The sequence below is a fragment of the Macaca thibetana genome, chromosome 3 (assembly GCF_024542745.1).
Source record: "Macaca thibetana thibetana isolate TM-01 chromosome 3, ASM2454274v1, whole genome shotgun sequence".
In the NCBI taxonomy this organism is placed as follows: Eukaryota; Metazoa; Chordata; class Mammalia; order Primates; family Cercopithecidae; genus Macaca; species Macaca thibetana.
Window position 1 is genome coordinate 26,911,645 of NC_065580.1, and position 16,568 is coordinate 26,928,212.

At 47.0% G+C, this 16,568-nt stretch overlaps 3 protein-coding genes across 3 annotated transcripts in view; 2 read left to right on the forward strand and 1 right to left on the reverse strand.

Moving 5' to 3' along the window:
* PLXNA4 (plexin A4) overlaps positions 1 to 16,568 on the forward strand; it is a 450,027-nt gene that overhangs the window by 375,212 nt on the left and 58,247 nt on the right. Inside the window, exons 13-17 of the mRNA XM_050782490.1 lie at positions 48 to 199; positions 4,468 to 4,585; positions 11,030 to 11,166; positions 13,155 to 13,319; positions 16,394 to 16,487. Coding sequence (XP_050638447.1) covers positions 48 to 199; positions 4,468 to 4,585; positions 11,030 to 11,166; positions 13,155 to 13,319; positions 16,394 to 16,487 — 666 coding nt within the window. The remainder of the gene's footprint in view (positions 1 to 47; positions 200 to 4,467; positions 4,586 to 11,029; positions 11,167 to 13,154; positions 13,320 to 16,393; positions 16,488 to 16,568) is intronic.
* The window catches only part of PODXL (podocalyxin like), a 1,065,326-nt gene that overhangs the window by 365,617 nt on the left and 683,141 nt on the right, over positions 1 to 16,568 (forward strand). The gene's annotated exons all lie outside the window — the stretch shown is intronic.
* The window catches only part of LOC126950803 (basic proline-rich protein-like), a gene marked incomplete at its 3' end in the record, with an annotated part of 538,772 nt that overhangs the window by 362,764 nt on the left and 159,440 nt on the right, over positions 1 to 16,568 (reverse strand). The gene's annotated exons all lie outside the window — the stretch shown is intronic.

Genomic DNA, 16,568 nt, shown 5'->3' on the forward strand with positions numbered 1-16,568 from the left:
TGGCAGTATCTTGGTGTCTGTCTAATTACTTCTTTTCCTGCCTCTAGATAATCCCAGTGACAGGCCCCCGGGAAGGGGGCACCAAGGTCACTATCCGAGGGGAGAACCTGGGCCTGGAATTTCGCGACATCGCCTCCCATGTCAAGGTGGCTGGTGTGGAGTGCAGCCCTTTGGTGGATGGTTACATCCCTGCAGAACAGTAAGTGAAGTTGCCCAAAGCACAGGAGGAACAGGGGAGGGAAGACAGGTTAGTATTAGGGATGTCCTGGTCAGCAACTAGGTGCTCTCAGAGCTTTTTGTGGGGGAAAAAGGAGAATCACCCTAATATTCTAGAGTTGGAGGGTGGACTCCCACAACTCCCTGCGTGCTGAGCTAGCTAGCTGCCATACTGGGGAAAGTGTAGAGAGGAAAAGGAGAAATAGCTGGGAGAGAAAGGTGACCGTTACCTACTTGGGGTATAAGGCTGCACGGAAGGAAGGGAGACAAAGCAAAATGAAAATCTGCAAGAGAAGTATGACTCCAATTCCTTCTGCTCTCCCCAACTTCCTACTCATATCCCTCCGCCATCACTGATCCTGTGCTACTCTCTGTGGAAACTGACAATGAAATTCACACCCACTCTCAGGCTGTGGGTGCCTTAGATTATTTTTCTCTTTGAAAGTCTGCTGGCCCACTGAATAGGTCATTCAACAAATGACCCTGACCTGTAACCCATCTAGTAGAGGAGGTTCGTGAATCATGCATGGCCTTGTAAATAAGTAAGCACCATCTTCCAGCCCAGCAAACACAACTATGAAAATGTTTACCGGCACTATAGAATCTCTATTCCATACCGTCTTTGTTGCACCTCCTGGAGTGAAATCTTGTCACTTGTGCTGTATGCATAAATTATTGACTCTTCACAAGGCCTCCCCTAGGTATGTGAGTGCAGTTTCCATTTCTGCTTGCTGGGTCTTGCCTAGGTTTACTGATTCTGAACTATCACTACCGCCATCCTCAATTGCTCCTGATTTCCATGAGGTCTCCCCAAGATGCTCATAGCAGATCAGATGGTTTAAGGATCTAGTCTTGGTAGGACTCACCTCTCTGGTCCATCACCAGTTAGTTACCAAAAGATCTTTCTATGGCTCTTTCAACTTTCTGACACCTTTCTGGAATGAAACCAAACTAGGCCACTGCTAATATATTGTGATTTGAGGAATTTTAAATATCCTACTTTGGATTTACATATCCAGATATCAAAAGTATTATGAAGCCACATGATTAAAATAATGTGATACCAGTTAGATCAGTAAAGTAAGATAGAGGACCCAGAAAAAGAATGCTGATGCATACAAATTTAGTTTGTAATAAAGGTGATATTTCAAATCACCCAAGGAAAGATCATTCAATAACTGATGCTGGTTAACTCCCCAGAAAAAGTACAATACCAGATCCTTATTCCACATTATACACCAAAATAAATTCCAGATGGATTAAAGAGTTACGTTTAAAAAATGAAACTGTGAAAGGATTAGAAGAAAATGCAGGTGGAAATTTACTTGATTTCAAGAAGGCGAACTTGTGCAAAGTATAACTGCAACAGAGGAAATTATAAAGAAAAAGATTAGGGGATTTGAGTACTTAAAACCTTAAAACTTGTGCATCAAAAATCATTGCAAGCAAAATAAAAATGTGAATGATAAACTGGGAGTCTGGTTACATCCTATTACAGTTAATAAGTACTTTTTCTTTATATATAAAGAGCTTTTATAAATAAAAGGCAAAGATCACAAAATGATCAAAGAGCTTGAACGTACAATTTATGAGATTAAAAAAGAACCAAAAGTCATACAAAAAATAAATGTTTAACAGCAGTAGTAATCAATGAAATGCAAATTAAAACACTAGGGAGTGGTTTGTGAAAGTTAATGCCCAGTGCAGGAAAGGCATGAGAAGTAGCTGACTCCTTCACTCATGGTGCAAGAGGAAATTGGGACAAACTTTCTGGAAGGAGATTTGGAAATGTGGGTCAAAGGCCTTTAGCCTAGCCATCATACTTCCAGAACTTTCTCTAAATAACCAGGATACACAACTATTTATTTTCAAGAATGCTTATTTCAGCCTTATTTATAATAGTAAAAACTCAGAAGTGATTTACATGTGTAAAAACAGGGAATTCGTCAATTCAATTAATTATTGTATAAGCACAGGAAAGAAAACTACACAGCCATTAAATCTGATATTATAGAAGAATCATGACCAGGCATATACTCAAAGTATATTAAGTGAGAACACAGGTTCTTGGAACACAGGTTACAAGCCTAATATAGAGTTTCCAATCAGTTTTGTAAAAGAAAATTAAGACTGGCCACAGAAACACCAAAACGTTGACACTGGATGTTTCACGTGGGTGCAAGGCAGTGTGGCATGGTACATAGGCAAGAACTTGGACTTTACAAGGAGATTCCTGGGACTGGAGCCTTGGCTCTGCCACTTACTAACTGGGTGAATGTGAGCAAGTTGCTCAACATTTTATTTGCCTCCATTTCTTCATTTGTAAAATGAGGGTAATAATGGCATCTACTCCATGGTCTTATGGAAAATTACATTCTGAATGGTACAACTGGGGGGTATGTAAGTATGACAAGTGCTTTTATGTACTTTCTATTTTTTTTAAACACCAAACATGCATTAATTATGTGATCTGGATAGCAAGGTATTACTTGTTCTGGAACCTTACTCAAAAGTCGTTTCTAAGAGAAACATAAAACATAGAAGCCACAAAGTAAAGAACAACCAATTTAACCACACAGGTGCTTTTAAACTTTAGTGTGGCAAAAGACATTGGAACCACAGTTGAAAGATGACAAGCAAGGAGAAAATCACTGCAATATTTATAACAGACAAAAGTTAATACTCCTAATTCAGACAATTTATCAGCAAGAAAGAGGGCTTCACCAGAAAAGTCAAAGGAAAGGCTATATGAGATTTTAAAAACACACCCATGTGAAAAAATATGAAACCTCACTCATAATTTGTGAAATAAAAATTAAAATGAGATTCCCCCTCATTGGATTGTTCATATCTGGTGTTGGCGAAAGAGCAGACCATCGATAGAAGTGCCTGGTCCAGACTTCTTAGAACGTTATTTGGCTCTACCTACCAAATATTAAATACGCAAACTGACCCAACAGTTTCCCTCCTTAGAAATCTATCCTACTATACAGTGCCTAAGGATGTGTGTGTCAGTTGGTTCATTTTGCAGAATAATTTGGAGTAGCAGAAAAATCAGGACAACTAAACGTTCAATAGGAAGATGGTTGTGTAAATGATAGTGCAACCATCAGAGGAGACACTGTGAGGCTGCTGAAAAGAAAAATGTCAAGCTGTGTCTATAGAGATGGGAAGGAAGGTCCACGCTATTGTGCTGAGCAAAAACGGAAGTGTTTATAGCAGTGGATATGTTATGTTTTGCTTTTATTTAAAAAAAAATATATCTTTCCTCACATATGTATGTTTATAAGTATAATTGTATATATATGTAAAAACACATTTATGCTTATGTGTGCCTGCATATGAAATACAAATATAAATATACATATGTGTGTATGTATATGTGTGTATGTGTATGTAAAGATATATATTGGGCAAGTTGCCTAACTTTCCTTTGCCCCAGTTTCTTCATTTGTAAAATGAAGAATACATATACATATATACATAGATATATGTACACATATATATTTATATATTATGTCTGCAAAGATATATATATACACACACACACTTAAGTTTTAAGTATATATATAGTTTTAAGTTTTAAGAAGAATGAGGCACTCACTTTTTACTGCCATACTCTGTACTGTTTGACTGTTGGATTATTTTTAAAAAGGTATAAACAAATTTTGTAATCAAAGCAATAAAAATTTTTAGAAAGGAAAAAGTTCACACACGCATACACACACACATACACACTCACTCAATTATCCCCTCACCTGGCCTGGAAGCTGGGGCTGGCTAGGAAGCAAAAGCACTTCACTGAAGCAGCCCCAAGCTCCCAGGTGGGGACCAGAAAACCTTAGGTCGCTCCAAGTTCTGGTTTGACTTGCTGCAGCCCTTGGGTAAGTCACTTTGCCTCTCTGGACTCTGCCAGTCCTATTCCCCAAGGGTTTTGACTAGAACATATCCGCCAGTCTAGTTGACAACTGAGTAGATAATCATGAATTAGAGACTGAACATCTAGAGTCATAACAAAGGGACCCTCTTCTAGGCTCGCTCAAAGGAGATCCCATAGGTCAAGTTTCCTCACTGCCTGACAATTAAGGAGAAGACCCTGCTAGGAGGAATTAGGATATCTTCTCCTTCCTCCCCTACCTGGCCATCCCTGAGATCCTACTGTGGAGAAAGGGACCTGGGTAGATGCTGTGGGGTGCAGAGTCTTGGCTGGAAGTCCTATGACCCGTGGAATTTCTCCTATCCTCCCCGCAGGATCGTGTGTGAGATGGGGGAGGCCAAGCCCAGCCAGCACGCAGGCTTCGTGGAGATCTGCGTGGCTGTATGTCGGCCTGAATTCATGGCCCGGTCCTCGCAGCTCTATTACTTCATGGTGAGTCTTGACCAGCAGTGATCTGGCTGGGTAAAGGCCACAGAGCTCATTACCATGATTGCTGGGCCCCTCTAGAGCTCTGTGGGCAAACCCAGGGCAAGGGCCTGCCCTGCAACCTCCTTCAGTTCATGAGAATCCTGTCTGATAGTGAGTGAGAGCACAGCCTTTGAAGTCTGGAAGACCTGGATTCAAATCCAGACTTTGCTGTGCCTGGCTGTGTGGTTTCAGGTAAGTTGCTTTAGCTCTCAGGGCCCAGAGTCCCCAGATGGGTACATGGCAGTGTGACACAGTAGGTAGGCAAGAGCTTGGACATCACAAGGCAACTCCTGGGATTTGATCCCTGGCTCTTCCACTTACTAACTGGGTGAATGTGGGCAAATTGCTCAACACTTTGTTTTTGCCTCAGTTTCTTCATTTATAAAATGAGGATAATAATAGTATCAACCCCATGATCTTGTGGAAAATTACATCAATGTATTTATGACTTCTAGTATCATTTGTTTTATTATTTCTGTGGTTGCCACCATTGCTTCCATTTTCTGACCCGTTCCTGCACACTCATGGCCCATTGTACCATCCTATCGCCCTCACACTTCTCCCTCACCCCAATGTCTTAGTCTGTTTACTGCTGCTATAGAAGAATGTCTGAGACTGGGTAATTGATAGAGACGAGTCATTTATTTGATTGCTTGTTCTGGAGGCTGAGAAGTCCAAGATCTAGGGGCTGCATCTGGCAAGTGCCTTCTTGCTGCGTCACCTCGTGGCAGAAAGTGAAAAGTCAGGAGACTACATGCAAGAGAGCATGAGCGGAGAGGGTAGAACTCCCTTTCATAACAAACTCCCTCTTTGATAATAAGCATGTTCCTGTGATAGTAACATTAATCCATTCATGAGGGCAGAGCCCTTGTGAACTAATCACCTCTTAAAAGTCCAACATCTCAACACTGTTTAATTGGGGTTTAAGCTTTCAGGACATGACTTTGGAAGATGCATTCAAACCATAGCACCCACCCACCATTATCCCTATTTGATGACCTCATTAACCCTGCCCACCACTCACCTGCATCCCCAATGCATTTCCCTCTAACCACACCATTGCCCCCTACCCACACCATTGCCCTCACCTCTCTCACCCTAGCACCCCCTTCCCCATTCCATGGCCTCTCTGAGGATCTCTCCCCAGTCCTTAAATTCCTTCCTGCCTGGAACCTCTCATCAAAGGCTGGCTGACAAGTAGTTCTATGGGACAGAGGCTTTTGGAATCTCTCAGCCTTGTGATTATGGAGATGGTGGAGACATGAACACACTCCCTGCCGCACACACCCATCATTTTAAAAACTAAACCTCTCAGATTAATGACAGCTGTAGTGGTATAATTTCCTCATGATTCTGAGCTGCTTTTGGAAGCTGGAAGCCTGAAGTGATGGATTTTATGCCTGGCCATCAAATGCCCTGAAATATGTCATGGGGAATTTGGCATTCATTCTCCTTCCTCTCTCTCTCCCTCTTTCCTCCTTTTCCCCCCATTGCCTCCCTCTCTCTCTCCTTCCTTCCTCTCTCCCTTCCTTCCTTCCTTCCTTCCTTGATCCCTTTCTCCCTCCCTTCCTTTCTTCCTCCTTTCTTTGCTTCCATCCTTCCTTCCTCCCTCCTTATCTCATCTTCCTTCCTCCTCCTCCTTTCTTCTTCAACTGACAGCCATTGATCGCCTTACACAATGCCTCTCACTAGATTATGTAATGAGTGCTTGTTTAATTGAGTTGGATTTTATGACTTGATGGTTCTGGCTGTGGGGGTTAGGATGAGGAATAAGTTCCAACACAGCACCTCCCTCAGGAGGCCCACAGTCTAGAAGGGGAGGTGAAAGCAACTGAGCTCCAGTACTTGACACAGACTTGAACGTGGTCAGGGCCAAATCTTAGAGAAACTTGAGTGTAGTGCGGCACCGTGACTGGGACTGCAGCTGAATCTGCTCCACCTCTGCTCTCCGAGGGCCAAACACCCCCTGGATGCAGTTGGCTGTCACTGAATGCACATGGGAATTCATAAAATGAGTATAACATGCGCATATAATGGGGTTCATGGAAGAGTCATTTTCCTTATTTGTTTAGGATTTGTACCCACCACCTTCTTCTGAAAGCATATGATGGAATTTCCAAGGGGAACCCAGTAGACATTAAGACAACTAATGAGAAATGTACATATATATTTGTATATAAAGTATGCGTGTGTGTGTGTATATATATATATATAGTATATGATATAGACATAGAGACAGAGAGGGAGGGAGAGAGAGAGAGATGGAGAGAGGAGGGATGACATTCACCAGGTATTTGCTAAAATTGGGCAAGAAATCTGGCTTTGAAAATTCCTGGCAGCCAAAGTAAAATGGGAGGAAACTGCTGCATGGCCAAAGCAAACACTGGACTTCCTTGGCCAGCCACTGCCCAGAGCAGCTTTCCATCCTGAGGTTCTTGGCAGTGATCCTGAATGATAAAGTGGACAGGGCTAGAGCCACCTCCAACTTATTAAGCTGATGGCTTCTTTTGAACCTTAGCTGCCTCTGCCCTGCATCCCCAGTCAGGCCCCTCATTCCTGTGGCTCAATCAAGGCCACCACCACCTGGCTATCCAGCCATATCTCCACGTGGCCTACCCAGGCTGTCAGCTCCCATAAACAGTGCATCCTCCTCTCTCGCCCATTCCCATCAGTGGTCCATCCCCTAGGCCTGCAATCCTGCTGGACTGTGGCTCAGCATGCCTTCATTCCTGACATCAATCCATCACTATGTCCTGGAGTCTTCCTTTTCCCATTCTCTTTGCCATAACAATAGCCTCCTTAAATCCTTCCCTTGCTTTTCTCTGTTGTAATCCATCTACCATCATATCAGCTTCCACCTCAAGAAGAGCCAAGGCTCCCCTCCCTGTAAGACATTGTCCGGGCTCCTCTGTCTGCTTCCCCATTCAATCCTATTTTGCCAGCCTTTGCATTGCTTGCCACCTTACCTTCTCTGTCTCCTTCTCCTGGTTGCATGAGCCGTATCCCCCTTATTCGTCAAAGCTGTGCTTGGGACCCTGTCCTCGGTCTGTGAATGCACAGTCCTGAGCTGTGGATACCCACAGGCCCTGCGCCCCACCCCACTTCCTGGGACTCCAGACATCTGCCTGCATCACACCACTCAGGGGGTCCTCTTTGCGCCCTGCTCCTCTTATCAAACCAATCTGTCTTGGGAGCCACTTGCCTTGGCCAGCCACCTGCCCAGAGCAGGGTTCCTTGGCAGGGACCCTGGAGGACACAGTCGACAGGGCGAGAGTCACCTCCGCCTCATTAAGCTGATGCTTCCTTTAAGACTCTCTGCCTTTGCTCTGCATTTCCAGCCAGGCCCCCACCGCTGAGGCTCCATCAAAGATCAGCCCAGGACCCTCCTTTCTTTGGGAGCCCCACAGTGCATAGGCAGCGCTAAACCTCCCAACACAGGAGAGTCTCCTGGGGCGGGACGGGCATTAAACAAAATGCCCTGGACCTCTCCCTGCCTCCTGCCAGGACTAATTAAACCCAATGCTATGGATCCTGGGTAATTCTGAGATGCAAGCTGGGCTGAGGCCCCCTGACCTAGGAGAAAGGGCGTTTCCTGTGTGGCTCCTGTGTGCCAATGCACTCAGCTCTCTGCTTTTATTCTTATAATAAGCCTGTGTGCTACACATTGGAAAGTCCCATCTGCCCTCAGGAAGGGTCCAGTCTTGCCTGTGTGATTGTTCCTACCCTGTAGAGGGGTGTGATTGAATTTAGGGCATTAAGGGAGGTTTCCTAGAAGAAGCTGGAGGGAAAGATGGGATTTGTATAATACAAATAGAATATAATTTTCCATGTGGATCTGAAGTGGTGGGAGGCTGTTCCCAGCATAAGGTCTGACAAAGTAGTACACCAAAAGATGGGAACAGGAGGGAGAGGGAAGAGGGTGGGTGGTGAGGAGGAGAGGCTGAAGCAGAGGCAGGTCAGGACAGATGACAGAGGTTGCCACAGGCAAATATGCATTTGTCTGGTGGGTCCCTGCAGCTCAAAGATTTGTGTCACTTTTCTACTTAAGGGACATCTTTGAGGAATGGCTCTGGTGCCACATGTTCACTTGGGAAGACTTTTAGGGAGGAGAAATAGTGCTAGGGACCTTGGTCTCTTTCTCTGGCCCCTTGCATTTAAGGGTTGTGTCATTGAGGCCCACCCCCATTCCTCGCACAGAGTTTCTAGGGATTCCAGGTGGGAGTGAGGGACAGAGGTCCCCATGAGCCTCCGCAGGGGTTGAGAAGGGACAGAACCCTGTCTATCACACTTTCCAGAGTCTCCGAGCCCTCATGACCTTCTCGTCTACCAGGAAGCTTACAGGTGCACTCTTTGGGCCCTACACAGAAGCCTCTAGCTCCCCTGGAGTTCTGAGACAGCCAGGAAGCTCTTTTCCCAGGACTTGGGGCATGTTGGAGAGACCCTTTTTAGTACCAAGGCTAGAGGGAAGACTTGTCCTCTCCGACAATCAGGCCAGACTCCAATGTGTGGGTTTATTCACCAAAAACCAAATGCCAAGGCCAAGGGGCCCCAGATTAGCACTCTGGGCTGTCACTAGCTGTTCCTAAAGGTCTCCATGCAGGGAATGCTTTCCCCCTTCCCTCCACCTCCATTCCAAGTGAAGGAGGTGGCAAATAATGCAGAATTTGATTTACCATGCAAACTCACCGTGAAATATTTATGAAGCATGGCTTGAATAATTAATAGCTTCTCACAACTCTAAAACATGTATCCATAACATCCTGTCCCCACCAGTGAGCCCCTTGATAGTGCCCCAGCAACACCTGCAGGAATTACTGACTTCTACCCCTTCTAAGAACCCTCACCCATAGGCTGCCAGGGAGCACCAATCCCCATCTATTTTAACTTCCCTGAGTTCAACTCTGTCTCTCTAGGACCATCTCTGCATTGAAGCCTGTGTGTACAATCAATCAATCAATCAATCTCTCTCTCTCTCTCTCTCTCTCTCTCTCTCTCTCTCTCCTTTCCTCTCTGGAAAGGTTGGTGGGGTTCCTTTAAGGTGGGGCACAAGTACCATTTGAAGAGGTACTGTAAGTTACAGAACAAGAAAACTGCCAGGAGCCTTGGAGATCACCACTTTTTGGCTCAGCCCCCTGATTTTGTTGACGAGAGAGGTGAAATGTCTTGTCCAGAGTCATACAGCGAGATCCAGGCAGAGCTGAGAAAGGAGGGCTCTTTCTGCAGCCTCACCCCACCCTCTTCCTGGCCTCCAGTTGAGCCAAAATGATAAGCTATTCCTTGGCTTGGCCCATGTTACAGGGATGCTAGACCTGGGATCCAGAGACAGGGTGCTGGGACCTGGTGAGGCAGGTCAGGAACTGTGGTCTGTGTGTCTCCCCACCTGCGTGCCCTGATCCTGGACCTGGAGGCGCGTGTGCCAGGTGATAGGGAAGCTCCAGAGCTTCCCTATCAAAGCATCTCCAAGGGGAGGTTGTCAGCCTGCTCTGAGGAACTGAGAGGGTTGACTTTTGGTGCTGAATTCTTTAAGGAGGAGGTAGCTGGGGAAGGGAGAGAAATCTTCATTTAAATGCAGATACAGACTTCTCACCTGGGACTGAGGAAAGTTTTTCCATTAAAATGCTAATGAAAGAACAAACTGCAACTCCAAATCCCCAGCTGTCAAGAGCTTTTTTCTGCCCTGCCCCCAACCCGGACTCCTCACTGGTCCCATTCTGGCAGAGGGCTGGGGGCAGCCCTTGAAAGCAACTGACTGTTTTCTGCTTCTCTCTCTGAGTTTCCCTGGGGCTCTCACTTCCCATTGCTCTGCCACTGGGTGCTTTGGGCAGCTCTTTGTAGAGACCTGTGGGAGAGACAGTTTACCACCCAAGAACAGAGCTGTAGGTTGGAAACGGGTTGAGAACTGGAGCTCTGGGGTCAGATCTCAGTTATGCCATTTTTTAGCTCTGTGACCTTAGAAAACTAAGTTAACATCTCTAAATCTCTTCTGTAAAATAATAATGCCTACTTTATAGAATTGATTGGTGATTAAATTATATATGTATGTGTATAGGGATATACATATAATGTGTATACATATACATATTATAAGATATAAATTATATATGTATGTGTATATATCCCTATATACACATACATGTATAATTATGAAGACATATAATCTGACACTTAAAAAATAAGTACATGGCAACTATTAGTATTACTAGTACTAAGGTAGGTATGCAAACTCTCAGGGTCTGGAGCATTACCTATCCATACAAGCTTAAGAAAACTGTCCCGGTCCTCTGGGAGACCGCTATTACCAAAGATTCCAGAAAGCAGCTTGGGGGAGTGGGGTGCTGCCTCATGCCTGCCCAGAAGCCTCCTCCACCCCTTCCCAGTTGTGTCTCAGGCCACATCCTTTCTACACAGACACTGACTCTCTCAGATCTGAAGCCCAGCCGGGGGCCCATGTCCGGGGGGACCCAAGTGACCATCACAGGCACCAACCTGAATGCCGGAAGCAACGTGGTGGTGATGTTCGGGAAGCAGCCCTGTCTCTTCCACAGGTAACTCAGAGGGCCCCTTTCTGCAGCACCAGAGGGGGAAGGTTAGACAGGTAGATCACTTCAGGGTAGTTTCGTTTTTATTGCAGAGAGTTGGGAGGGTGTAACCACCTGACAGTTTCTTCTTGCCAGCTGCACAGATAGAGCCAATTTCCTGAGACAGCATTATTGCAATAGAGAAAGAATTTAATCGATACAGAGCCAGCTAAATGGGAGACAGGAGTTGTATGATTCAAATCAGCCTCCCTGGAAATTTGGAGACCAGGATTTTTTTTTTTAAAAGATAATTTGGCAGGGGGTTAGGGAGTGGGGAATGCTGATTGGTTGGGTTGGAGATGAAATTGTATAAAGTTGAACCAGGATTTTCTTGCTGTCTTCAGTTCCTGGGTGGGATGGCAGAACTAGTTGAGCCACATTACTGGTCTGGGTGGTACCAGCTTGTCAATCAGAATTCAGGATCTGAAAAGTACCTCCAACAGTGATCTGAAGTTTTACAATAGTGATGTTATCCATAGAGGCGATTGGGAACATCTGGAATCTTGTGGCCTCTGGTTGCTTATGTGCCTCCTGAGTCATCATTTTTGATCTTGTGGCTAATTTGTTAGTTTTTCAAAGGTGGGCTCTCTGGTCCCCAGGCAAAGAGGGGGTTTGTTTAAGGAAAAGGCTGTTATCATCTTTGTTACAAAGTTAAACTATAAACTAAATTCCTCCTATAGTTAGCTTGGTCTGTGCCCAGGAATGGACAAGGGTAGCTTGGAGGTGAAAAGCAAGATAGGGTCCGTTAGGTCAGACATGCACCGTGATAATTTTTCTATGTCAGACTTTCCTCACTGCCATACTTTTTGCAAAGGTGGTTTCAATCACCTTATGGCTTAGAAGTACTCCTCCTGCCTAACAAAGTGGACATGCTCTTTGGGAGAGAATTTGGGCTCAGTATGGAGACCTGTCTGCCCTCCCTTCCCTGGATGGGCCCCATATGCTTCATGGCCCATCAGTTAGCCCTGGTGACCCCATAGCACCCACTCTGCAGAACCCTAGGATACCCCAGAATACAATTTGAAATCTACAACTAAAGCCCATTCACCAGGGCCAGATGCACTCTGGGAGCTGCAGAGCCAGCTGGACCTTCTCAGAGATGATAGGCACAGCAACCCAGTGGCTGAGGTTGAGCCTACAAGGCCAGGTGACCTTGCCTCCCCTGGTCCCACTGTGGAGTCCCAGAAGGGCACACCTGCCGTGAGCTGGAGCCTAGGGGATAGGAGCAAGGCAGGAGGTACATTCAGTGAAGGACACTAGGCAATGTGGCTGGAGATGCTCCTTCAGCTGGCCTAAGATTCTCTAGAGAGAGGATTTTCCCTGAGAAGGCTATGCTGAGGGTTATGACAATTCCCAAGTCAGACCCGGCCAGGCCTGGCATCAGTAGTGTTAAAGAAACAATTATTCTGACACTTGTTAAAATGGCAAGAAAGACTTAGGACGATTGCAATTGATGTCAAGACTACTGCAACAGGGGAAACAGATGGAGCTCAACTCCAAATACTACAAAGACAGCAGGGGGTTTGTAGCCAATGAGCAGAATAAGGGGCTCAGTGAATGAAAAATCACTAAGAGGAAACATCAAGGTAGGTGGACTCCTGCTAAACCAACTTAACATGATTCTTGCTGAAGGCAGGCCAGGGTGATCAGATATCAAGTACGGGAGGATTCTCCCAAACAGACTTAGCCAGATTCTTGCTAAAAAATCGAGGCTAGACAGGCCAAAGACAGACCCAGGGATGCGGCCCGGTTGAAAAGAGGGCTCAGAGGAACCTGTCTAAAGTTTGGCCGAGGAGAGAGTCTTTGTCACTGGGTCTCCAGCTTTCTATCTGAGAGCACCCACCCATGGCCTCTGAGCATCCTGACATGCAGGGAGCAGTGTGGGAGGGCCCTAACTCAGGACCTCTGTCCTCCTCAACACTAGGCACCCAATGCTGTGTCTTCCTGCCCTCCAGGCGATCTCCATCCTACATTGTCTGCAACACCACATCCTCCGATGAGGTGCTAGAGATGAAGGTGTCGGTGCAGGTGGACAGGGCCAAGATCCACCAGGACCTGGTCTTTCAGTATGTGGAAGACCCCACCATCGTGCGGATTGAACCAGAATGGAGCATCGTCAGGTAGGAGCTGGCCCAAGTAGACCTTAATGCTCCTGGACCTCTGTTTCCCTTCCCTGACTCTCGAGAGCCAAGGAGAGTTCTGGGGGCCCAGTTCTACTTGGGGAACTGATAAACTGGAATTGGTTCCAAGTACCCCCAAATCAGACCTTCCTACTGTGGTTCCCTCCTTCCACTGAGAGCACCTCTGTGCCAAACCCAGCCTGGAGGCCAAGCTCCTATAACAGCAAGAACCCACCTTCCCCAGTTCTGGGACAGGAACTGTGTTAGAGGCCATGTCCCCATGCTGCAGTGACTGCCGGGGGTGCCAGGCTACTCTTCTCACTTCTGGTAGACATAGGTGCTAATCCTGGTCCCACCTTCAGGCTGAGGGGTGTGGAAGAAGGAGTTAGATCAGGCCTGACTACTCCTTGTAGTCAGCTTACGTGGGGGAAGCTGTGTCCTGAGCCTGGAGGCCCCATCCAGATACCCATCCTCTCTGCTCCTGGCTGCCTGCTTACATTTCTCGTCCCCTCTGCTGTAACCTCCTCAAGGGTAGAGTTTAGGTCTTGTTCCCTGCTTTTTCCCAGTGCCCAGCCAGATGCACTGAACACCTGTCTCAGAGGGAGGGGACCAGGCATTGGAATGTTGGTATAGAAAGGCCCTGGGGCAGGGACTTGGGGACCTTCATTTACCTTGGGCAAATTGGTATTCTTCCTGGGCCTCTGCCTATTCAGTGATTCATCCGGGGATTTTGAAATCCCAGGATCTCTAGGGTCCCTGGAGTAGTATGTCTCCCGTCAGGGGTGAAGGGGTAGGCACATGGCATAAGTCTGCCTTTCCAGACCCTGGATAGCACATGGGAATGAAAAGATGCTACAGAGGGCACCCTACGCAAGGCTCACAGAGATCACTGGGAAATCACTGTAACAGGGGCAGCGTGGGAAGGGTCTCAGCCCAGCTCCACTGCTTACCAGCCAGGTGACCTTAACAGTTATCTCACCTCCCTGGGGCCAGAGTCCCTCATCTGTCCACTCTCGCATAGGCAGTTGAGAGACTGAAGTGAGATGCACATGCACAGGGCAGTGCCTGGCTCCGCCCCCTCCCCCTGCCCCCTCCTGGGTCCAGGCCTCTCGCTGTCTGCTTCAGTTCTCAGGGGCGTGGGGCTGGGGGAGTGAGCAGGAAGTACATGTAGAAGTGGTCTCCCTGGGCTGAGGCAGAGAGCAGGGATGTGTCCAGTCCAGGGAACAATCTTTTTATAATCCAGGGATCGGCAAACTCCAGTCTGTGGGCTGAATCTGGCTAGCCACCTGCTTTTGTAAATAAAGTTTTATTGGCGCACAGCCATGCTCATTCGTACATGTATTGTCTATAGCTGCTTTCTCACTATAACAGCAGAGTTGAGTAACTGCGACAGGGACCATATGGCCTGTAAAGCCTACAATATTTACTATCTGGTCCTTTACAGAAAGAGCTTGCCACCCCCTGCCTTAAGCCCAAAGGAAAGACAGCCTTTGCCTGCTGAGATGAGATTTGGCCGTCCTCAGCAGTTACTTTATAAGGCCCAAACCTTCTGAGCTTTAGCCATGACCTTAAGGCAGATGAAGACCAGAAGGCACAGAGGGGAAGGTCGTCTGTAGAAAGCCATACCAGGATTTGGCCCCAGGAAGTTGATGCAGCCCTTTGTGACTTAGTCAACAAACTTTGCAACTCTGCGAAATTCACAGCCTGGTATAATTCAGTTCTTCTTTGTGTCATCCTCATAGAAATAGAGGTGTCACCCTTCCTGGCACTCAGCTGCCGTTCCTGCATCATGCTCCCACTAGGAGGGAGGATGGAGACAGACATGTTCTGGGTCTGCCAGCCAGCTCCAGGGCTTTTCTTTAAGTTAATCAAGTCTGAGGATGGGGTGAGGCTCTGCTCTTATGAGCCGCCTGGGTTACTTGTGAACAGTGATGGTGGGCGTTTGATAAATGTGTGTTGAATTGGTGATTGGGAAGATGGCTAGACACCAGAAGGTCATCTACAGCACTGTCGCATGTGCAGGAGCCTCTCTGAGTTTCACAGGAATCTTCCTCTGTGTGTGCACACACGTGTGTGTGTGTGCGCATGCGAGCAAGGAGAGAGGGGGAAGCAACTGGCAATATGAAGACAGGCAGATGGATAGATGGGTGGAAATGAATGTGGGTGTGTGTGTCAAGGATTCTTTACTCATCAACTTATAGCTAATTAACTTGCTAAAGCCTGTTTTAGATAGCAGGATTCTTCTCGAAGATGCTCCTTTGATTGGGGATCAGGCTATTTCTTATTTTTCTTTGAGTAGCCCCCCGGAGGACACAGTCCACTACAGTACTGCCCACCACTTTATGCCCACTTCTCAGCTGCCCTAAGGATGGGCACTGATGTCCAGGTTTCTTTTGAAAAGCGACACAAGATGAAGCTCCTAAGCCCTCCCTGTCAGCAGTCCTGTGTCCTCCCTGTCAGCGGTCCTGTGCCACCCCAGGGTGCAGGAGACCCGAGTCCCAGAGCGTTTCTCACTTGCATTCACATTTGCATTCATGGACCCTCTGCCTTTCCCAGATCTCAGCCTGATCAAAGCCTCCAACGTGGAAACTTGTAAAATGATTGCCCTGGGGGAACAGACTGTGCTCAGCGCCTGGAGGATGTGGTGGGGACAATCTGGAGCGAGGCTTTCATGAGGCCAAAGCTAATGTCTAAAAAATCCCAAGATTAGCAAGGACCAAGGGAAGGATGGAGGAAGAGACACCAAGGGGTTGCAGAGAAGCAGCTGGCACAAACCAAAAGGTCTTGGAGAGCTAAGGGGGCTGTGCTGTTGACTGGGCCTCCACAGGGGTCCATGCTCCCAACAGACTCAGCAAAGGATGGCCACAGACATCTGGTCATTACCGTCCTCCCCTTGGCTGCCGAGATGCTCGTCGTCATTACTATGCAGTCAGCTTGTCATCCTTGTCCCCAGGAACATTACCCTGCTGCCTGGTTGTCACTGTCCTTATTGTTGTAGCTCAGTCATCATTGTAGAGTGCCATTGCTCTTCCTGAACTTATGATTTACACGCCTCCTTCTTTCTTCCTGCTCAGTGGAAACACACCCATCGCCGTATGGGGGACCCACCTGGACCTCATACAGAACCCCCAGATCCGTGCCAAGCATGGAGGGAAGGAGCACATCAATGTGAGTGCAAGGCTGATGGGGTTCATGGAGGTTACCCACACGAACGTGTGGGTCTTCCCAAGTACTGAGGCGATTCCCTGC